The sequence below is a fragment of the Brachyhypopomus gauderio genome, chromosome 6 (assembly GCF_052324685.1).
Source record: "Brachyhypopomus gauderio isolate BG-103 chromosome 6, BGAUD_0.2, whole genome shotgun sequence".
In the NCBI taxonomy this organism is placed as follows: domain Eukaryota; kingdom Metazoa; phylum Chordata; class Actinopteri; order Gymnotiformes; family Hypopomidae; genus Brachyhypopomus; species Brachyhypopomus gauderio.
In genome coordinates this window covers 23456833-23479832 of record NC_135216.1, presented here as the reverse complement: position 1 = coordinate 23479832, position 23000 = coordinate 23456833, and the positions used below count along the sequence as shown (strand labels likewise).

At 44.4% G+C, this 23000-nt stretch overlaps 4 protein-coding genes across 7 annotated transcripts; 1 reads left to right on the top strand and 3 right to left on the bottom strand.

Annotated features, from left to right (window-relative positions):
• Positions 1-10: 10 nt before the first annotated feature.
• Positions 11-7993, bottom strand: ints8 (integrator complex subunit 8). Of its 2 annotated transcripts, none has more exons than XM_077009775.1 (28): positions 7836-7993; positions 7328-7486; positions 7036-7210; positions 6685-6825; positions 6430-6501; positions 6141-6192; positions 5674-5856; positions 5324-5431; positions 5012-5167; positions 4800-4900; positions 4529-4670; positions 4348-4418; positions 3934-4109; positions 3674-3804; positions 3473-3583; positions 3112-3316; positions 2910-3031; positions 2435-2619; positions 1951-1984; positions 1790-1849; positions 1618-1679; positions 1204-1322; positions 927-1030; positions 748-798; positions 596-669; positions 445-509; positions 318-361; positions 11-198 (listed from the first exon to the last, which is right to left on the bottom strand). In XM_077009775.1, the coding sequence occupies exons 2-28, from the start codon at positions 7455-7457 to the stop codon at positions 82-84; spliced, it is 2991 nt and encodes a 996-aa protein (XP_076865890.1). In that variant the 5' UTR covers positions 7458-7486; positions 7836-7993; the 3' UTR covers positions 11-81. The 2 variants fall into 2 exon arrangements, with proteins under 2 accessions (XP_076865890.1, XP_076865891.1); XM_077009776.1 differs by having other exon boundaries at positions 7328-7463; positions 7836-7980.
• A 534-nt stretch (positions 7994-8527) lies between these two features.
• On the top strand, positions 8528-13305 carry LOC143517361 (zona pellucida sperm-binding protein 1). The gene is made up of 11 exons (XM_077009774.1): positions 8528-9027; positions 9246-9364; positions 9434-9596; positions 9724-9840; positions 9954-10120; positions 10228-10325; positions 10528-10661; positions 10838-11015; positions 11418-11556; positions 11637-11711; positions 13223-13305. The coding sequence occupies exons 1-11, from the start codon at positions 8583-8585 to the stop codon at positions 13226-13228; spliced, it is 1641 nt and encodes a 546-aa protein (XP_076865889.1). The 5' UTR covers positions 8528-8582; the 3' UTR covers positions 13229-13305.
• A 1001-nt stretch (positions 13306-14306) lies between these two features.
• Positions 14307-16548, bottom strand: txnl4a (thioredoxin-like 4A). Its single transcript, XM_077007832.1, has 4 exons — positions 16390-16548; positions 15787-15966; positions 15149-15252; positions 14307-14712 (listed from the first exon to the last, which is right to left on the bottom strand). Exons 1-4 carry the CDS (start codon positions 16492-16494, stop codon positions 14541-14543), a joined length of 561 nt encoding a protein of 186 aa, XP_076863947.1. The 5' UTR covers positions 16495-16548; the 3' UTR covers positions 14307-14540.
• Positions 16549-16799: 251 nt separating this feature from the next.
• On the bottom strand, positions 16800-22844 carry adnp2b (ADNP homeobox 2b). Of its 3 annotated transcripts, none has more exons than XM_077009771.1 (5): positions 22625-22844; positions 21688-22040; positions 21191-21305; positions 20818-20910; positions 16800-20393 (listed from the first exon to the last, which is right to left on the bottom strand). In XM_077009771.1, exons 2-5 carry the CDS (start codon positions 21699-21701, stop codon positions 17706-17708), a joined length of 2910 nt encoding a protein of 969 aa, XP_076865886.1. In that variant the 5' UTR covers positions 21702-22040; positions 22625-22844; the 3' UTR covers positions 16800-17705. The 3 variants fall into 3 exon arrangements, with proteins under 3 accessions (XP_076865886.1, XP_076865887.1, XP_076865888.1); XM_077009772.1 differs by having other exon boundaries at positions 21688-21831; XM_077009773.1 differs by lacking the exon at positions 21688-22040.
• Between the last annotated feature and the right edge of the window lie 156 nt (positions 22845-23000).

Here is a 23000-nt window from a genome sequence, read left to right as displayed (position 1 = left end):
GGAAAACATGTTCAGCTTCTGAATGTATTTATTTTGGTGTCTAAAAAAATAAAACGAAATCCTTTTTTGGGGGACTTTATTTTAAAAATAAAGTTTGGCCATGGCTTGAAGGAACTTCTTCTTCCTCTTCTGAGCTGCCAGCTGCAGGACCTCCTCAGGGTTGCTGGAGTTCAGCTCCGTCTGGCCGATGGCCTTTATCTGTCCGAACCAGAGCGCATGGGTGTTTAAACGTCGCATTTTACTAACAAAAGAAACCTCAATTTACACAACACTAAACTAAAAGATCCCCAGAGTGAATGAGGTTGGGCAATACTCACAGCAACTTGCCTCTTCTCAATCTCGCCACGCTTGTGGTGAATGTCTGAGTAGAGCAGTTAAGCTTAAATCAAGAGTTCAAAGCAACACAAGCAGATTAACACGCACACAAAGGAACTAGAAGGATACGCGTCAGGTACTCCAGAATGGTCACGTCCCAGATGTATTCGTAGAAAGAGTCCATAGCATCATGACTGAAAAGAAAAGGAGGGGTGTGGTTAAATGTATTCTTAAATCCATCGAATTAAACTAAAAATCACGTTTTACCCCCCATTTATACCTGTTCTGTTCCTGCAGAGCTTTAAAAGCAGTCATGTAGTCCACTTCCCTAAGAAACTGGCAAAGAACGGCAACCTGCAACACCAGACGTGTAGTCACGCATCTCTTTACGTAACGGGTTAGCAAAGCGGACGCACGCTGTGCTTTCTGTACCTGGGTGTGGCAGTTGAGTTGAGAACAGCACTTGATCATCCTCTTCAGGACCTGTAACACCAGGTGACACACAGCTGTACTGGAATATCAGTGGTGCCGGGCAACAGACGTAGTTAAACGTGCGTGTAGCACACCGATTGTAACCCGTCTGACGTGTCGTCTGGTTGGGCAGGCCGTACCTGGTCAGTGTAGACGTCTGGAGGAACAGGCTTGGTGAAGTAATCTGAGCATACGGTACCCGCCTGCAGGTAGTGGTGTATGGCTGCGGAGTACTGGTTGGTCACTGCTCACGACCATGAAGGAGAAAAAAAAACACTCACTTGTCTCTACTGTAGGAGAAACTTTTCACTGTCATTTGCATATGACATGTGTATGACATAGAAGGCAAAACTAGTAGTTTTAGCCCAACCGATTTAAGAGGTTTCGAAGTGTAAAGACGTATGCGTCTGCACTTGCCAAAGTATATGTCGGCTTGCGTGATGAGCCAGGATTGGTTGTTGGGGTTGAGGGTGAGGGCATACGTAACCAGCTCCTTCACTGTCACGGCAACAGCCTCCACATCCACAGACTGCATGCTGGGAGAGGAACAATGTTGGCACCAGCACCCATCACAGTCACCAAAGGTTAAAGGTCATTTTCAGGGCATTTCACAGGAAGACACGGTCTCTGAAGTCCTATTAAGAGACGGCGTCTGCTTCATCCTAAACTAACAACAGTGATCCTAGACCCCAGCGCTTAGCACATATTTTACTCTTATACAAATATTTCCATTGGCAAATGTAATGTCTTCAGAAGACCAGCTCAGGTTTCAAACGGATGGGTTCCAGCTGGGAGAGAGGACGCCCACAAACACAAACGCCCAACTCTCACTTGCTCAGGGACGAGGGCCAGATGGACAGATGCTCAGCAGTCACTTCGTTCACGATGTCATCCTGGACAGGAGACATCAAGAACCTCATATTAAACACTCCACATCCACAAATCACATGCCTGGAAATTTAATACCGGGATTGGCAACTGTGGATGACGTCACCGAACTCACCCGTACAATACTATGCAGCCTTACAAAGAGGGAGATGAGTGTGGTCAGCACCAGAGGTTCCTGCAGAACACCAAACATTTTAACATTCACAGGATACAATTATTTGGGTGGAAAGTTTCAATGCGTGAAAGCATATATATGCACATGGTTTTCAAACTCACCCTCAGTTTTTTGACAAATGTGATTAATTTACTCCTGAGAGGTAAAAATAAATAAATGGAGAGAGACAAAAAGAGAATGAATGTGTTATCCGTCAGTCATTATAGGCCCTCTCCCACCAACAAATTTACTTTATCAAGTAAGTTATTTGGCCCGTAGCTACGCTAGCTCTCTTCAGAGCTCATCCTTGTGGGCCATGGCTGCACACACTACCGTGTCTCTCAGACCTAATGAAGACCTTGATAAGTTGGATGAATTCCTTCAAATTTGATAAACCAAAATTACAATGTTCAAACATTAGAAAGCCTCACACCAGCACCAGCACTACTCTACTGGCAAATATAATTTGAGGAAAAAAGGCCTTCATCTTGACGAACAGATACTCAACTGCCTAATTGATCTAATTCATGAATTAAATTCTCACTGAACCTCGTGTTCTCGGTCTTCCACAGCCGGAAGCCGAGCGAGCTCCACACCCACCCTCACCTGGGCAGAATGCCGAGCGTGGCCTCCCTTTGTTTGATGAGGCTGACGCGGCCGTCGTTGGCCCGCTTGTGCTGGCTAGAGACGCTGCAGATTTGCACCACCGTTTCCCACAGCTCTTTGGCCGTGCGCCGACTCTCTTTAGGACCTGGGAGCTCCTTGCACGTGGAGGCCAGCAGCTGGCCCAGCTACTCAGGAAGAGCAGGGAGACAAGATCAGAAACGTTAAGGGGAGAAATATCAGTGCATGTTCTAGACAACCAGGAACGTCTCAGCAAAACACACACGAAACGTGAGACGCACTGATGAGACAACATTCTTGTAGCAAATCAAAACTGACCCATTAGTAATTAAATACAGTATTCTGCGCCAGCTAGGTTAAAAGAAAAACTGCTTAGAAATGCCAATGTCTTAATAATACAGATGAAATATTATGAGCATTGATGAACACCATTTTCCAGTAAATAATTAGCATTTACCTTAATGTAAGGGTTGTTATTCACCAAGGACTGGGGCACCTGCAGCGTCAGATAATCATTCTCTCTCCAGTTTAACATGAAGGCCACACATTCCTCCCCAACAACCTGTCTGAGAGGGATGTCTGAAACACATTACGCCCTTCCTGGTGACACTGTCGTCCAATAGGCTCCCGGAACATGGAGTGGGAGGAGCTCGTCTTACCGTGGATCCTCATCTCCAGGTAGCCGCGGGCCCTGCTGACCAGGTCCGGGGGGGGTCTCTGGCCGCTGCCGTCGGCCGCGGCCGCCTCGTGCGCACGCACCTCCAGCAGAAGCGTCTCGTTCAGCATCACCTGACGCAGCTTCGGCGAGAACTCGGTGACCAGCTCCAGGCAGGCGGAGAACAGCTGGCGTCCGTGAGAAAAGTCCTGGAACGTAACGGAATAGTAACTTCTACAGGACACTCGTCTAATAAAACTACTTCAAACTACCTCAAAATAAGGTTTCAGATCTGGATCAATTCACCAATCTCATCTCTAAAAAAATTAAATCAGTGTCAATTTTAAGACGGCATGATTGCACACCTTTATGGTGACACAGTGAAGACCCTTGGCCATAAGGATGTAGACAAGATCGCGTGTGAGGTTGTCCTTAATGGCTAGTATGACATTTATGTAGTTGGTTGGAACTTCCCACTAGAAGAAACCAAAAGTCACTATATTTACACTAGACAACTTGACACACCGTGAAAGAAGCTGCATCTTTGACCCTCGACCCTTTCTGACCTTGCTGTTGACCCTCCAGAAGGAGCGCTCGGCAATGCCGTGGAGCTCGATGAGGATCTGACGGATTTGCCGGGCGTCTAGCGAGAGGATGAGCTGCTGCTCCAGCTGCCCGATGTTCACGCTCGCAGAAGCTGCGGAAAGGTACGAACGTCCATCACGACCCCCCCAAATAAAAGCAAACCCGTGATGGAGATCTCGTACACCACTGGGCAATGGACAACAACGGGCATGCAGCTACGTCCATCTGGTGACTAGCATACCTGGGATGTCGTAAAAGGAGGGAAGAGGCTTGGCGCTGAGGTTCACTGTAGCGGACCTCTTCCTCATCTGGTCCAACAAGGTCTTCTTCTCTTCGTCCTGGAGCAGCTCCATGAAGAGCTTGTGGGATGACACCATGTAGGCCAAAGGCACCTCCTCCAACCTCTCGCAAAGGCTCCTGAGCACAAACAGATATTCTCCGCCCTAACCACGCTGCCTCCATAGAGTGAAGATGATGGTGGCACTGGACAGTTATGGCCATCCAGAACATCTATTTCAGACGAATTGGGTTGCAACTGATGTCTGCATTGTGAACTGAACACAACAATTCAACATTAAATGGCTGAATTGATCTCGGATCTGCAGTCCGAATTATGCTTGTGCTTTAGCTGTTTATATCCAGGGAGAACACTGACTTGAGGAACAGGGCCATTTTCCTTCTGCGTGCCTCGGATGTATGCTCCTTATCCAGCGACCTCAAACACACCTACAGTACGAGAGACCCATGAAGGAATAAAAGCAGCACAAGACTTCCTGGTGCGACGTAGTGACTGGCAAAGTAGTGACAGGGGGCGGGGCGAGGGGCGGGGCTCGTACCTCCAGCAGGAAGGCAACGGTCCGCTTGCTGGGCCTCAGCAGCAGCTGCTGGAAGCGCACGGCCAGCACCTGGCCCTCCAGGGCGTCCCGCACCGCATTGCACATGCACAGTTTGTGGCACACGTCCTCCAGAGCCTTGTCCCTGGACACAACACGCACAGCCACGGCCAGATTCAGCCCGAGCGTGTCCCAGGGATTTCTACTGACCTACAGCAACAGGCGACGAAGGGGCAGACAACGATCTCGGGGACATGTGCGTCCCGCCGCTCACCCCTGCTGGACCCGGTGGGAGAGCTCCAGCTGTACCGAGTGGCGGAAGCTGTTTGGGAGGCTGCGTGTGACGTTGTCTTTGACGAAGGCTTCGATCAACGCCTGCAACACGAGAAAAACCACATACACATGCTGAGCGTCAACTAAATAAAACTTAAAGAAATCTAAAACAAATATGCAAAAATAACAAAAGGCTCCCAATCGAGGTCTGACCTGGTAGTTCTGGGTCTTGATCAAGTTGTTAATGAGGCCGTAAGGGGTGAGCTGGCTGTCAGTGGGATCCGAGGAGCCAGTCAAGGCCCTGCATGCCGTCCAGTAGCCAGCCAGACGCTTCTCGTCCAGGTGACAGTGCAACGGCTCTGAGCTCAGCTGGAACATGACGTGTGCAGGTTTGAGAAGGTATGTCTGCAATCCCCCCCCCCCACCCCACCCCTTCTCGTTCTTAACAAAGGGGAAGCCAACTGAAGAAGATTTATGGGCAAGCATCGACATGTGAATTTGAAGCGTGTGGTGTGATACGGTTACCTTTGCCAGCAGTTCCCTTGTTTTGCGGAAGTGCTGTTGGGCCTTCTCGTTGGCCGAGGGATCGGAGCAGCCTTGCTGAAAGTAGATTCCTCCTAAATCATAACGGACCTGCAGAACAGAGTGACCACTCTCCATCAGACCACAGGACATTGAACAAATACCAATCACTACTATTGCCATAATGAGGCCTGGGACTGGGAAGAGTTCAAGCGAGCAAATCACACAAAACGTCTCTGTTCATCTCCACCGCAGAGTAAAAACACAACTGCTTCTGACAGAACGCCGCCAGTGCTGAAAGGCTTTCATGTGTCCTGTGACGCACGTCTGAACCCTCCGCAAATGTAACGTACCTGACAGTGGAGCTCGTCCGCACTGATCCTGAGGCCGGCGGTGGACGTTTCCGTCTCCCCGTTGGCTGCGCTGGGATCGGCCGCCAGCAGGTCCAGTGTTCGCACGGTGTGGACGTAGAAATCCTTCTTGATGTTCAGAGCTCCTTCCAGCACCATTATAGAGTCCGATGCCTGTTCTTTCAGCTGGAGGTCCAGGAACAGAACGATAAGACAGCATTTATCAGAGGCAGAAGACATGGCATTTTGCTCAGCCAAGTGTATGGCATAGGCATGTTTTTAGATGGCTTTTCTTTAAGATCCTGACATTAAGACCCAGGGGTTGTTCTTAAGAGTTTGCTGAACACAGCTGCTATATTAGTGGCTTCTCGCCACCGAGTTGAAGCTTAGATTTAAACTATGTCCAGGAAACCACGCAGTGAACAGTTATACAGGTGTGGAACTGCAGGGGTCACTGCTCGAGCCCTCACCACGCTCAGGATGTTGTCAGTCAGCTCCTTCTCCTGCTGAACCAGACTCATCCTGTCAGGAACAAAATGAAACTAAGCTTATCCAAGAGCAAATTGTCTGACAAATCAATAGCACATCTACGACTGGATTCACCAGACACGTCAACAGTGGAGTTTTTGATCAGATAGGGTTTCCCCAAAAGGAAATTCACACTATGCCACAAGACCTAGACCAATTCAAAGTTGAGGAACTGTACAGACTCTTACAACTGTACAGCTGCATTTATTGAGTCAGCTGCTAAATACGCACATGTTGAGCTGGTGGGGTCCAGGTTTGGCCTGTTTCTCAGGAAAACTGCTTGACACAATAGTACGGATGGCCCTATCAAGAGACACACAAAGTTATGGGCCAGAAAACACTCATCGCATGACCACAGACGGTACAAATCCTTACGTCCCCCTCTACACACTATGCATCATATCAGGGGAGTAGAAAGCAACAACCAAGAGGACCAAAGTCCTGAATTTGACCCAGTTGGACGATCCGGGCCGTCCCGGAGCTCACCAGCGATTGTAGATCAGCACTGCCATAGCAGTGGTGGGTGGCAGAGAGGACAGATCCAGGTCCACGTGCTTGACCCCAGGAGGCACTCTGCTGACACACAGCAGCTCGTTCAGCAGCATGTTGAGGACCGGCGTGGTCAAGCTGATGGAGCACACACACACACACACACACGCAACACGCTCAACATTAATGGGGACAAGATGACGGGTCAAATTTGCCGCTCTGCTGCCCACCACCCCTATAAGCCCAAACCCTTCCCCTCAGCACAGAATTTGCTCCAATACTGCAGACATATATATATATATATATATATATATATATATATATATATATATATATATATATACATACCCTTTCTCCAGCAGGTCCAAATCCCATCTCACGTGTGCTGCCACTTTGAGAGCGAGCAGCTTCAGAGTTCGGTTACGCCGGTTGTCCGCGGGGGGCTGGACCTGGTTTTGCTCGTTAACCGAAGGTTTGGAGGCTTGCTCTAGGAATTGGATTACAAGCTGCACCGGAGAAGGATCTGGTTACAGAACATGGGAAAAAACCTACAATTACAATGCTGCGAGTCAGGCTGCAAATCAGTCACTAAACTCCCGTTTTTGTTTGTGCAGATTTGGAGACATTCAGAACTACTGACCAGGATTTACTTTCTCCAAATGCTCTTCTAATAATGAGGGGTCCAGAATAAACTCGAACCAGGACGTCTGCGGCGGCGTGTTGGGCCGACTGCCGCTCACTGCCTCCCTGTCCGCGGCCTCGGCACTCATGTTCACCTGGTGTGTAAAACACACAGATGCTGCATGCCAAAGAAAAGGACTGAAATAAACACACCAATCACAAGTAGAGACAGCACCACAGATATGGCCACACATGTCAGAATTCTTACTTTCAATTTACCCATCATGCAAATTACATGCCAAAGGACATCTACAGTAGAGCATCTAGCCAGCTACCCCTACGTGAGGCAGTGACAGCTGGTCGTGTGGATGTCTGCACACACAGGTCTACATTCATACACTGAAGACCTGCCCTACCTTTGATTCATTCATAAGTGTACCTAGCAAATTAGCCAACACAGCTAAGGCTATGACCATCTCCTAACAAAGGTAGCTAATTAGATTATCCCACTAAGAGGATCAACTCACCGTACTTATTTTCTATAAACAAACGCTTTTCAATCAGTAACTGTAAAACTAAATAACATGAAAGAGAAATGTATTATGAAATGTGCTTGATTGAAGAAACACTCGCTCGCAGCGTATTTGGTTTTTCTTTGTGGAAATCCATTATGAGTTTAAAAACAAACGCGAAGTCGCCTACCGCCACCTACTGCTTTGGAGCTGCAAGTGCCCCACTAATATCATTTTCTATGAGACGAAAGTACAGGCATGATGACAGGTTTTTTCTTGTTTGGGAAATTATAGCTAGATAAGTAACCAAAATTAGTATTTGAAGTATTATTAATAACAATCTTAGTATTTTTGTTAATATTTTGTATGACAACTCAAATAAGATGAATTCGTTTGTCCTGTAATTAATTATGTAGGTACCATTTGAGTTTCATATTTGGTGTGAATTTAAGACGCACAGAGTAATTTATAAAAACTATTTGATATATAACATCACAATTTATAGAAGCCAAACTCTCAAACTCTTGCTCTCATCAGACTCATAGAAGCCAAACTCTTGCCTCTAATTTCTTGTTTTAAATGTAGGCCTATATTAAAAAGTAATAACAGAACTAGCCTAATTGACCGCGAACGAAAGCAAATTTGTCCAGGTGATCCGAATCGTGGTATGCCGCCTGACATTTTAAAACTGGGTTTCACCTAGTTGTTTCAAGAAATTTGCTGCAAACGCTGTATTGCTTTGGGGTGGATTTAATCGCAAAAATGGCCCCGTGGCGCACGAAAGCGTTTCTAATTTTATTATCGTTCTACGTTGAACTGGTGTTTGTACACCGTTCCGAGCACGACAGTGTGACACCCGGGCTCAGCTTAAGTTCAGCTTTATTCGAAAATGTTGACGCAAACGATGATCATTTTTATGATGGAGATGGAAAAGTTGACGATGATTTCTCCGATCAAAAGTTTGCAGATAGCTTTCAGGAGGAGGAGGATGAGAAGGAAGAGTTCAACGATTACCAAAAACTTTTTTCTGAAAGTGATCTGGAGTCTACGGATGGCTTCTCTTCCTACTCTGAATCCAAGGTTGAGTCTGAAGACCACACTCAGAAGACTGGGTTAAAGGACAACCAAAGATATTCAGTCCTTTGTGGTGAAAATTCTATGACTATTGGTTTGCCTTCAGGTTCACTTTCAGAGATCAGGAGCTTTGGTAAGTATCCGTAGCCTTTACTTTCCCAGAGGTGCCTGGTTCTGATAATGGAGAGTTGGTTGTCTGCCCCTCCTCCACCACCACACACACACACACACACACACACACACACACACACACCTGCAAAATCTGGTAAATAAGTTGAATTTTGTACATTTGAGAATGGAAATTGCCAAACCCTTTTAGACTGCTATAAACTGAAGCACAAACTCTCTCAGACATGATGGGCATGGATTCTGTGCTGGGTGCCCCAGAGAGCTGTGACTACTCTCTCACTGAGGAGCAGGACCAGAATGTCCTTCGTGTGAGCTACGCTGGCTGCCGAGTCACTCATGAGGTGGGAGATGGACATGTGGCGTTTAAATCGTTTTCCATGATCTGCTCCTCACTATATAAATGTTCACAGGCGGGCAGTTATACTCTGCGGGTCCTGTATCGAGATGACGAAGGACGTGTGGAGGTGGCTACAGCTTCCTGCAGTGCTAGTTCCAGTGCCATGGCTTCCCCAAGATCACGCTCCTTGCAGTCGGACCAGCCGTCAAGGCCGACCCTGCACCGTAGCCAGAGTGGTATAGAAGTGCATCTTCCATTTATGCCTGTGCATAATTGCACAACCTTCTTAAATAACTTGCGTTCCGTTCATGTTGGGAGTGTAATCCCAGATTTTGGGAAGTCTAAAACGCATATTCCACGTAGGCTGCGCCATTCCTGGTAGCCACAAGCTGGAATGTGCAGCGTCAAGCTCTGATCGGTGCCTGAGTAAGGGTTGCTGCGTGGACGTGGAGAACAACACCTGCTACTACCCCATGAACGGTAGGGTGTTGGGCCTTGAACACCAGAATAATTGCAGATGACTGTCTAATAAAAGTTGTTGGCTTTTTTTTTTTTTTTTTGTCCCTTTTCTATCATCTGAACATACTGTGAAGAATGTACGGCTGATGGGCAGTTTGTGTTTACTGTTTCTTCTGATGTCCTGACTGTGAACCCCATGAGTCTGGCTGTGCCACAAAGGAGTGACTGCAAGCCAGTCAAAGCCAACAAGGATTTTGCCATTTTTAAATTTGGGGTGTCTGAATGTGGAACACATTGTTATGTAAGTTTTTGTTTGGTTTTTTGTTTTTTTGTTTTTTTTCCTGGTGTGGTTATGGATGACTTATTAAACCTAACAATGACTAACTTGACATCTTTGCTATAAATCAGAACATTGGAGACACGACTGTATACCTGGCTGAACTGCAGACAGTTGTGAGAAAGCTTAACTTGAAGTATGGTGTCATCACGAGGGACTCCTCCTTCAGGTAAGTTGTGTACTCTTTGAAGACTTTTTAAAATTTATTTATTTTTAACTCTTGCATTAGGTTTAAGAATTGTTCTGTGTTGCTGTAAATTTGATTCTTACTAGTGCCTTGCCAAAACAGAGTAACAAGTTCTCTGCTGTCTTGAAAATGACCCAGTGCTATAGGTCTGCTACTGAGCCCTTTTGCCCTGATTCTTTTGTAGGCTGCTGGTTGAGTGCCGGTACCCAAAAATGGGCATGTCAAAGGCCACTGCTGGGTACATGGTGATGAGTGCCACCCAGCCGTCCATGGTGACGTCTGAAGGACTGTTTGGAATTCAGATCTTGATCGCAGAAGGTACAAATATCCCCGCTTTAAATATGTACTACCACCCCTTTACCAAAACGCTCCCCCTGAAGAATTGACAAACCGGGTCAATGGCACAATGTGCAGGGTGATCTCTGAACACTTTTCTGAATTGCTGTTCCTGACCCCACGTTGCACCCGTTGACCAGTCCGATTTTCTTTTGCAGACAAGACGTTCTCGAGATTCTATCCTCATGATCACCAGCCCTTGAGGATCATCCTGGGCAGGCCGGTGTATCTGGAGGTGCGACTAAATTCGCCAAACCCCAGGGCCACTCTGCTGGTTCACTACTGTGTGGCTTACACTCGTTCTGCCAAAAATGCCTTGGTGCTGCTGCATGAGGGGTAAGCTGTACATTTCAGTGATAAATAAACCTAGAGATACAAAGGTCCAACAGTAGGGGGGGCTGGGAATCGGACAGCTTTTGGTGAGCAACAATATTGGGGACAGGAAAGTACTTTTTTTTTTTTTTTTGCAAATGTAGTAGTGCCCCTTGTAAACGGTATGTCGGCTACCAGGAATCTTGGGACAATAACGGTTTCCAATATTTAACATTGACCATTTCTAAAGGAATGGTCACTACACCAGGTTCTACCCCATTCTGATGGATCAGCATTGAATATTACATTTCAAGTAGTAGAACCTATTTACAGCATCCTTGATGCATGTATTACCAAAACCCCATCCACAGTAGTGTTGCGTGAAATCTATGCCATCAACTTGCGTGGTTCACTTCTCTTCTGCAGCTGCCCAAACCCTCTGGATTCTGAGAGTGCCTCAATCCTCTACACGGCAGACCTGCCACAAAATCGTCATAAACGACGTTTTGAGGTGAAGGCTTTCCAGTTCATGGACCAGTCCACCAATAAATACCTTAATGAGGAGGTGAAGTATACCTGTGCTATTTCCTGCTTTGGTTTTTACTTGGTCACTAACTCCTATTTCTGCACACCCCCCCCCCTTAGATCTATTTTATGTGTTCTACTGAGGTGTGTCTGCCCTCCAAGACTCCATGCAAAGAGACATGTTTTGATGGGAAGGTGAGTTTTAATTGTTTATAATGTACCACGTTACTTAAATGGACACGCGAAATGTACAGCCATTTTAAAGAAATTCATTTTAATAAGCCATAATTCAATCTAACAATTAGAATAGCAATACAGAGAATGTCTGTCATCCATATATGAATACAGGTACAGACATTCTTTTGATCATGTGTACAGCTACAATATGCATCTTTACAAAGAATGGATACAGAATTAAAGATCATGGAAGTTGGCATTACCAACAGGCAATAGGGTAATTGCATTAAGGAAGAATGTTTCTAGTTAATCAAATTGTCTGAGGGGAGGCATATTCAAAGGTGGAATAGGTGGTGTTTAGTGGTAATGACCAACCATAATCATTGTAGAACTAAAGTGGTGTTGATGGTCTACTCTTGTCCACAATAGTGCTGCAATGGCTTTGTCCATGATGGGCAGCGAAGAGCTCCTAAAGTCCACCGTCTCCATATAAAAACTTCAGAACGTTAACCAAGGAGTGTGTGGAAGTGCAGCTGTTGAGATGCAGAGCAGTGGCCAGAAGACGTGAGCTTGAGGGGCTCCAATGCTGGTTTTGTAGCTGCCTAAGCTTCATCTGTCATCTTATTTGTGAAGAAACTGTTGAACCACTTGCAGGTGGATGCAGAGCCACTGATCTAGTTTATTTTGGTGTACTTGGAGCTCTGGAGCGTGGGGGAACCCATGTTCACTGTATGTGTAAACTCCAGGGGGTGAAGCAGAGGGTTTGCCACCATCTTTAGATTTGCTAATCTGTCCCTCAATTTCACGATCGCAAGTTGAAGTAATGGGCTTTTAGTTCAGTCCTGTGATGGCTCTCCTGTGGTGTATTTGAAGCAGGAAGGAATTTTACATAATGCCAGTGTGGCAGACAGTTGGTCGGTGCAGACTGGGCCACAAGTGAGGCCATCTGGACGTGTTGCTTTCCTGGTGATGTTTTGGTTCCAGGAGGCGTTAACACCTTCAGTATGTAAATGAAACATGAATCGTCTTTAGGGTGGAGTGCAGAGTGGCTTTTGTATATAGGGTCTGAACTACTGGGGGTGTGATCTGGCCTTTGGAACCCTTCACGGTTGACGATCACCCATTGTCTGCAGGCTCTTCTACTGCGGTTGGCTGGTTGGCCAAGAGCAAATGCTCAAGCTTAGTGGCGTGACTGCTTTAATCTCTTGATGTCCTGTCTGAACTCATTGGATGGGTGGGGGAGCATGCTCAGACCAGTATATTCCAGGCAACACCGTTAAGCCGTTATTCAGTTCTTTAGTGTTGACTGAAACTGATGTTTCTATTGGTAGGTCAGCTCTCTGAAGTCTGCCTGTAGTTCTGGAGAGCTTGACCAAAACACAAGTGTTCCTTTTCACAGGAACATGTAGCTCTGTGCAATAAAACCAAAATGATTGCCAGTACTTGATGGGTTTCTGAAACTGAATCAGATGCTATGAAGTTGAATTTATACATGTGACTAATCTATTTTATTTTTCTTTCCTCTTTAGTCATGATGGACAAAATGGATGAATGTGTAACTGCTCAATACAAGTTAATAAAATGGAAAAAAAATCTGTGCCTTGTCATTCTTCTCGGCCCAGTTGATAAGTTGATGTCTGATTAAGAGCAGGCTGGGACAGGCTTTAATTAGGGGTAAGGGGACATGCATATAGTGGGTTATAAAGAATAAAGCGGTGGAATATGTTGTAAAGATGCATGACCCCAAGTATCTCTAATGTAACTTTAAATTGTGCAGTTGGTGGTGGTCAAGGCTATTGAAGCAGACATCTCCCCATAGTTCAGTTACCTGGATCCTGGAGTGTTTATGGGAATTTACTTGCACTTTTTCATGCCTTTTAACAACACTCATCAGTCAAGTGTTCAGTGGTTAAAAATGAGGACCTTCATGACTACCCTCTGGTTGAGGGCTACCCCCTTATCTTGTGCTAAGACCACCATATTAACAATAGACCAGTTTGCTGACCTGTTCTGTGACCTGACCATGTAAAGTCTGCCTAACTGGCACTGAAACTGCAGGTCTTGTTCATTTGACCAAGTCTCCAAATGGAAGAGACTTCCTAAAAAATCTGTTGACCTTTTTGAGCTTTGGTCCTTAATGGTAAAAAATGATTTGCTGCTGCAAGGATATTTAATGCAGTTGTACTGTTACATTTATTTTAAGGTGGTTCATCCACAGTACTTCACTTGGTTCCAGGTGGTTTGTGCGTCCACAATGGTCAATGGAAACGCTCCCATTGTTCTCCAATGGGTTTTCTCAGGCACTTGGGGCTGATACAGGTGCTAATGTTATTAAAACATGCCATTTGAATATGAGATGGGTAAACCAATACCTTTAAGAGCCACAGGGGAAAAGCATATTTTGGGCTACTGTGTTCATACCACTGTAATGGCTGATTTATCTATTTTATCTGGAACATCTTTAAAGCAACAATACCTGAGAGTTCTGAAGTTAACTGATTTGGTAAACTGTGGTGGGGGATGAGGATGAGCAACCATTTTTTGTTAAACTGAGCATGATGAATTGTGAGATATTAGAAAAATATAAATGAGATTAAGGCTTATGTAAAAGTATCCAAATATTATCTTGCATTTATTCACAACATGGAGGAAAATACCAACACAATTAGGTCAGAGCATATTTAGCAAAATTGCAACAATGGGGGGGATCTTAAATAAAAAAACTTGCAAAAGGCCGTTTTGTAGAGTCCACATGACCTCAGCATTGAATATTCACACAGTCTTGTCGAGGTATCCACAAAAGGCAGACTGTACAGAATCAACTAGAAGACGTTTCAAAAAGAAAAACTAGTATCTGTATTTTGTTGAGTAATCCTTAGGAGAAACTACTAGACCTCTGCCTTTCCTTGCACCTCTGTAGACGGTCTCAATAATGTCTATCATTTCCTGTTTGTCTTCCATGGTCCAGTTGATCTTGTTATTGTTACCTGTTCCAAGATCAATCATGATGTGCTTGTTCCTGTGGTACAGAAATGTACAGGATTGTTGAGGAATTTGTCAATTTAAACAGTGAATCTTACACCTTGCTAAGACTGTCATACCTTTGTCTGGTCAACACTGCATTTTTTGTGAAAACTCTACAACTACTCCTCTTATCTGGCAAATGTTTAAGGTCAGTGGTGCCGGGTGTCAACACTAAATGTTTGGCACTAACCTCTGAACATAATTTATTGGAATTTTAAGTGGACATTTTTCTTCTATATTTTAACGTGAAAAACTGAGTCTAAAATAAAATGCTACATGTCACTACATGCTACATGTGACAGTGTTGCACACCCAAGGTGTACATGATATGATTGCCTCTACGAAGACGACAAACATATATATGTAGAATATATATTAAAGTTATTAAATTATCACAATGCAAGTGATCTGAGAGAGTCCCTTAACCATACCTGAAAAAGAACATGACCGTGCAAGGGTCATACAACTCATACATCTTGTTGAAATCTGGAACCTCTGTGATATCCACCAGATAAATAACAGCAAAGTTCTTAACCTGTGTGTTAAAGAAAATGGGAAATTGTGAATGAACATGCTGGAATATTTGGCTAGAGTAGTCCTCAGTGCTGGAAAAAAAAAATCAATCAATATGCTATCTCTTAAAAAGTGTACACAGAAAGCATAGAACATTTGTTAGTGTACCCCACACATTCGTTGAATCTCCAAACAGAAGGTCACGTCTATCTGTGGACATAATCAAGTCTCAAGAAAACGAGAAAAAACCCCAGTGCTCATTAGAAAAATGTAGTATGTATTTCTTTTAATAAAGAGCAACCAGCAGTACTTCTTATTTTAGCTTTGGGAATCAAAGAATCCCAGAGAAATCGAGGCACAAATAGTGAAAAGATCTTAGCTAGTTTGGTAAAGACTTGACGTGAACAGATCTGGGGTGAGTTTCCCGAAACGTTCGTAGCGCTAAGTACTTCTTAACCTCACACGTTTCATACGAGGTTACGAAGTACTTAGCGCTACGAACGTTTCGGGAAACCCACCCCTGGATGTGATCAGATCTCGGTGTGAACATCAGTACCTTTTCAGCGATGCTGTACAGAACCTCGTCCATTTTCATGCATGTAGGGTCCCAGTCGTGGCCAAATCTAATAACAAGAACACGGTCCTCCTCGGATAAAATAGCCTGATCCACTTGCCACCCGTTGTGGAGATGTGGGAGCATATACGACATCGTGGATTCGCTAAGAATTAAGTTTCCCTAGAACAATTAAAGCAGAACAATTTAACAGCGTTTGTATTACTATAAAGCTAGCCACATTAGCGTTGCACTATCATCACAGTACACAAAAGCTCAAACCCCTGAAGTTGCAAGTAACATGTAACTACTGTAAAACATAAAAATGTATGTGTAATACAGACTAATCATCGTTTTAGTAACGTAATTACCCAAGTTTGTTATGTGCAAGCAGCTAACCAGGTAGCTAGCTATCACGCTATTTAGTATGTCTCTCAGGTTAGCTAGCTAGCTAACGTCGGCTAACTTAAACCGACCTGCTGCGTTAGCTAGCTAACCTCATTAGCTAGCGGTCAACGTCCTGAAAATTTAACATCTACCGCCACAAACACAGTCCAAAAGGAGACACAAAGAAAACCTGGTGAGGTAAATGCCATCATTTGTTACCTTCAGAAGAAATGATAGTGTAGTATAGGACCTATTTTTGGAGCGCGGAGCAGCGGCATACACCACTTCGAAACAGTGGAGTTTTGTACGAGACGCTCGTCGCATCCAGCGTGGCCAGTGCGCCCCCGTGTGGTCATCGGGGGAGTTGGTGAAGATGTGCAGGTACATCGTGATGGGCGAAAAGTCGCCTGAGAATTATCGTTGATGGAAAGCATGCATACAGTATATTACATTTTAGTTTAACTAAAGTTTATACTAAGTAATTCTTACAAAAAGATGCACAATCCACTTTAATCGATTTTTGCAAACGCTATCAACATAAACAAACCAAGAAATTATATATAAATATACATTTAAATAATTAAGCCTTCACTGAGATGAAATTTGACAAAATTATTACACAAAAAGTATTTATGTTCAACCATTTATTTAGCATTATTTTTCACACAGAGTCCTTGGGATTGCTGTAATAAACAAAATCAATGCTGTACTTAGAGTCAAGCTTAAAAAAAAAAATAAAAATAAAAAAAGATAGATGAGCAATGAGAAATGACAAAATCTGACATTTTACTATTACAAAACACAATGTCAAATAACCATGCTTAACCAGAAACAAACCAAATATGATTTTGATAGATGAATATCAGAGCTGGCATGCAGGAGCATTAGCAAGTTTACATAAATACTTTCATTGTCTGTCCTGTAATTTTGTCTACATGTTTAATGTAATATTTCTATCCAAAAAGTCCACAGTGCAATAAGAGACCATCATAAAATGAGGTTTAATAGACTCTACAACAGTCACACTTCTATAAATGTAATATCTACTGACATACCACAGCATAGTATTATATGCCATGATGTAGGAACAGACTAATCAGGCAAGCACTTTAAAATAGAAAAACGTTATTTCTATAACAAGTATAAAAAATGGAAAATTAAGTAAATACCAAGGTGATCACACAAACCAACAGTGGGTGGGGTGAAAATGTAATGGGTTCATCTTCGAGTGTCATCATTAAACACTGAAACAGCATGTTCTTTGCAGAATAAACATTCAAACATTATTTGAAGAGTTCATACAAACCCAGGTACACTGAAGATCAACTTGCTATTTATGTTCCACTTCCAGGGAAAATTAGTCGACAAAAGTCTTTGAAAACTGGTCTACTGTTACCACAGGTGAAACTTTCTTAACCGTGTTTAGAATTCTATCCCAGTTTGTTGCTCTCAGTTCACCTCAAAGTAATTTATACAGTTTCATCACAAAACACAAAAAAAACTAGGCATTCGGACCCTTTTCTCAACCAGTTCCTTCATGGATCTGTGTCAGGACATGGCTTTTCGGGCTCTATCTCTGGAACAAGCAGATTATGCTTCACTTTCATTAATTCTGTCATATTGAAGCCTAACAGAATCATGGCCTTGTTTCTCTGCAAGTGCTTCATACACCTGGTGCGTTTAGAGCCAAACTGGCAGGCAACGTCAGTCTTATTCAGCAGCAACTGGTTACTTAAGGCAACGATCTCTTTCTTGGACGGGTACGGCTGCGTGTTGAAGTATTTGTTCACAAATTCCCGGCGATCTTCAAAGGAGCGCAGCACGATTCCAGTGGGATCCAGTGCAAACTTTACAGGAAACTCTTGCCCATCAACCGGAACAGTAGGCACGACCATCTTCTCCTTTTCCATCTTCCTTTTACGTGCAAGCCTGGCCTCTCTTTCTCGTTTATTGGCTTCTATGGCGTCCTTCACGGCCTGCTCCAATCTTAATGTGCTCTGCAGTTCCGCCACTGAACCCGGGCGCTGGGGAGCTGGAACCAAGGCTTGAACTGGAGCCGGTACTGGAGCCAGTACGGGAGCTATTACTGGAGCCAGTACGGGAGCTGGTACCGGAGCCGGTACTGGAGCTGGTACCGGAGCCTGCTGTGGAGGTGCTGGAAATGACATAAGCACCGTGTTTACTTGAGGGGCAACGGCTAGTCCAGAACTCTTTATTTTTGCAGGATCTTTGGAAGTCTTCTTGGGTGCACAGCGACACTTCGATATGTGGACAGCGATCGCCTTGACTGTCGTTTTCCCCGTGTACACCCCGCCGCAGTAGATGCACTTGTAGGCCGGGGTTTTGAGTATCGCATGTACAGTTGGCATGATGAAGTGGTTCTCCCGGAGGTGGAGCTGATAACACTCCATGTTCAACAGCTTCTCGGAACAGAAGACGCAGTCGGGTCTGTCGGGCTTAGGCACGGGCATCTTGCACACAGGCTGACGATTCACTGGTGACAACTTCAGAAAAATAAGATCAAGGGAATTGGTGACCAACGCCAGGTTGAGCTCCTTTTCTCCCATCATGTCTTTCGGGGCGGCAGTGTTAATGTCGAAATAGGGGAATAGAAGGTTACCAAACTCATCAGTGTATAGCCGGTACTCTCGCCTCATGAAGTCACAATTGACCTTTTGAGTTGGATTATGGTCCACTTGTATATGTGCCACTAACTGCTTGATTGAATAGAACATTCCAGAACAATACAAGCAATTCAAGCCATGAAGCAAATGTTCAAAAAGCCCCTTTTCAGACAGCAAGATTTTGCACATTAGGCATTTCACAGTCTTATCGGGCATTTTCTTCAAAAAGGGTGCTCGAGCAGCCAGGCCTAATTTAGACTTCTTGAATGACTCTTTGTGGACCTCAACATGAGAATCATACACACTGGATGGAAAAAGTTCATTGCAAACAGGACAGGTGACCCATTTCTTAGTCTGCTTAGAGTTCTGGTGAGCATTTTTGGTTGCAACGTTTGGCTGCACCGCAGGACTGTTCTGGGAAACGGGAAGAGGAGGTTTACTGACCACTTGGACGTTGTTTGCCTGGACAGACAGGACTTGTAGAGGGGCGAGGGTGTAGGTAGGCAGTCCATCCACCTTGTTGCCTGTGGGGATCAGATGACTTAGCAGGGACTGTGACGTAAGCATGGTGCCTCTAGGGGTGGGCTGGTTCAACGGGAATCTTGGAGCAACGATCAGTGGTTGTGACGGTGGCCCTCTGATGGTCGGCACATTAAACTGTATCCCTGGCGGCAGCAGGACATGCCGGGGTGGAGGGTGTAACTGACCAGGGCCTCCGACTCTGCCGGGGAGTTGCTGTTGCGCTGGGACGGGAGCTGGACCTCTAACAGCAGGTATGGTGGTGGCCACAGGTCTCACGGTCGGAGTGTTGTGGAGAGTCAGCGGCTGACCGGGTTGCAGCAAACCCTTTGCCTCCGCACTGGCAAGCTGCACAAGGGCTGAGGCTTGAGCAGGGAGAATAGCTGTATTCAATGTAGAAGCACTTAAGAATCTAGGGCCACCATTAGACACCCCCTGCATAACGGCAGCTGGAGCCAGTTTAGGTGTCACCACCGGCTGGCTGTTTGACCCCGTTATAACCGGACCTTGGGCCCTTGGTGCTAAGGTGGGATAAGCCTTCTTGATTTCAGTTTCGAAAATAAGGGTGTTGATTTGTAAAAGCATCTCCTTGTGCTTGTCAGAGCTTATTATGTGAAACAGTAAATGCTCTGAAGTCTCGGCAGGCATACCACAAACCTTGCAATAAAACCTCTGGGTCATCTGACCCAGAACCTGCAGTTCACCGTCGGTTCTTTGTCCAACAAAGTGATTCAACAAGGGAATGTGGTGATTAATGAGAACGTGCTTTTTCATGTTGCAAAGGAGAGTGTCACGAAAGGGGCATTTCCGGCACTGAAAAGTGTATCCTGCTATAGCTTTAGCGGTCAGATGTGGTGCCCCAACCTCAGCCTCCGACTTGGGGTTTTCAGAGTGGAACATCTTGTAGTGTTTGGAGATCACGTTGGGATGGGCGATGAAGGGGCAGGACGAACAGGCAGACAGATTGCAGCATCTCTGCTCCTCGTCATGACAGCGAAGAACATGAGCCCTAAAGGAATACCAAGACCTTGAGGAGAACTTACAGAGGCTACAGCAAAGTCCTCGCGTCCGGTATTCCCACTGAAAGGAGGAGAGTTGCAGAAAAGCACAAATGTTAGTTCTACTGTCTGTGCAGAGAAACCTGGCAGAAATGTTTGTGGTTAGGGCTCTAGAAATGAATGTGATTAGAAATGTGTGTGTATTTTAAATAAAAATATGAAGTGTGTGTATGTGAATAGATATCATACAGAGCCTCTCATTGCTGACCCATTGCTACACAAATCTGCTGATCGTATCAATATGACTTCATGTTTCCTGGGTTTATTTGGTTTTTATACATTTCTTCATCTGTGTTCTATACATTTGTTTCCAATTGCTAAACTGCATTATTACCATGTTACAATTCTACACAAAAAAGTGAAACTGGGAAGTATTTATACATGCTTTATACAAGATTCACTAGTGCTAAGACAACACAGTCAGATTTAATGAATTGTTTAATCACCTTCTTTTTCCACCTGCCATCAAATCCATCTGCTAAATCATTCCAGTCAGTAGCATCAAAAATATTATTTCCTGGATCAAACTCCTGGAGATCCTGAAATACAGCAGAGGAAAAAATGAGACTTGAGATTAAAGACCCCATGACCATCACCATATATTCATAAATTTTTGTGACTTTAATTATTTGCAAATTGGAAGAGAAAAACAAATGAAAACTCTGAAAAACTGCAAGAAATTAAACATGTATATTAAAATTATATTAACTTTTGTTATATAGTCTTGCATGTTTAAGTTTTCATTTTTGCACACGTGCTGTATAGTACACTAAAAACATCTGAAGCAAATTATACAGAAGCAAAGGAAACATTGTTTACTTCACACAAGCTCTGGCATTCTTCAAGTCCAATTTCACTCAAAATGTTTTTCACTTTTCTTCTTGTTCTTCGAATTTTCTCCAGTCCTCGAACTGGGAACTGATACATGTTTATCCTAAGAAGGAAAAAATGTATCCATTTTAAATTACTTTGTAAACCTGCTTTATAAGCACAGCGGCATTGATAACACTGTAACAAGAGTGCCATTGTTGTTCTAAAGTCGTGAGAACTCGTACTAAAAACGAAAAAGTGTTCAGTATTGGTTAAATGGGCCACGTCCATATACATAACCTAAAAGTGTAAGAACCTTGGGCAACGTGCACACCCGTGCAAAATCTCTACTCTATAATGGTCATGATATTCAAATTACACATTCGAGATGGCACTAAGATGAGTAAGGTGAAAGAGATAGGTAAACAATTTTATCCAATATTAGCTGGGTGACTGGGTACACAATCTAGACTAAAAAAAAACCCACAAATAAAAAAAAAAGTTACTTATTCCGAGCCATATTCTCGCAGTCTCGTGGTGTCGGCGCTCTGGATCCACGCGCGTGCTGCACGCGCACAGTTCGTTAGACTCTAACGAGTTCGCCCCCTCCGACGTTCAACTCCTCCACTCCTCCCGGCTCACAAAATCAACTCAGAAGATACACACACGTTCACAAAGTCGGGTCAAGTAACGCCGACGGATAAACAACGTCGAATTTAGCGATTTGGCTAACTAACCAGCATTATTTTTTTGTTCGCAGCTAGCTGGCTACATTATTAGCCACGGTTGTTGTAGCGGTCAGCTAACCTGGCTACTTCACCTCACAGAGGGAAACTTCCTTCAGCTCCTCAACCGTCAGCTATAAAGTCAATGTTGGATTAGGTTACACCATTAAAACCCCAGTCGCCAATGAAAGCACCACTGCAATTATATTTTCAAAGAAAGCTGACTAGTTTTGCTAGCTAGCTAGCTGCTCTCGCCCCTCTGGCGTGGTTTCTATGATTTATTGTGAGGTGGCTACCAACGTTACACCACAGCACAACCACCAGTCCGATGATAACGGTCCTCACCAGCTAGGACAACACCTAGTTAACTCCCGCTGTTCAGAACACGACATGGCAAAAGACTAGACACCAATATTAAATAAGCTAGCAAGTGAAAAACAACACGAATACATGTAAATTCACTAACACAGCATGCTAGTTGCTAGTGTTAGATACTGAAAAAAATCACAATGCATGTTACATTTGGCATCTCTCACAGGTGCTAAAATCACAGCAGTAAGATAAATAATCCCCGTTGTACTTTCTGCTAGCCACCACCGAGATGCCCACTGTCGCTGTGGTTACTTTCTCCACTAGCTAGTAAGCTAGCTAGCTGCCTGGCAGGCTAGTTAGCAAACTGTCGCCCCAACTAAATGTGCTGCTAAATCTATGACATTACCTTCTGCAGCCTGAATGATTTGGGGGGAAACACTTGAATGCTCTTTTGGAAAGGCGAGTGCTGCAGTCACTATTCCATGCGCCAACGTCGAGGTGCACAGGCAGAGCAGGACAGTAGAATCCACACAAAATATGCAGAGCAATGAACTGTGACAAAATTAGTTTTCCATACGCCTCCCTAAATGTGAGTTGTGAGCATTTTTCCTAGTACGTAAAAGAGAAAATGGCGCATTGAATGATAGGGAAGTGACGCGTATTTCCAATTAGCATATGGTGCTTCTGGCCAATGAAATGTCAGTACACAAAAAGTGGAAAAAACTCTTTAATAGACCCCTTATATCTTCTTTGGTTACATCCACCAGATGTTGGACATTAAG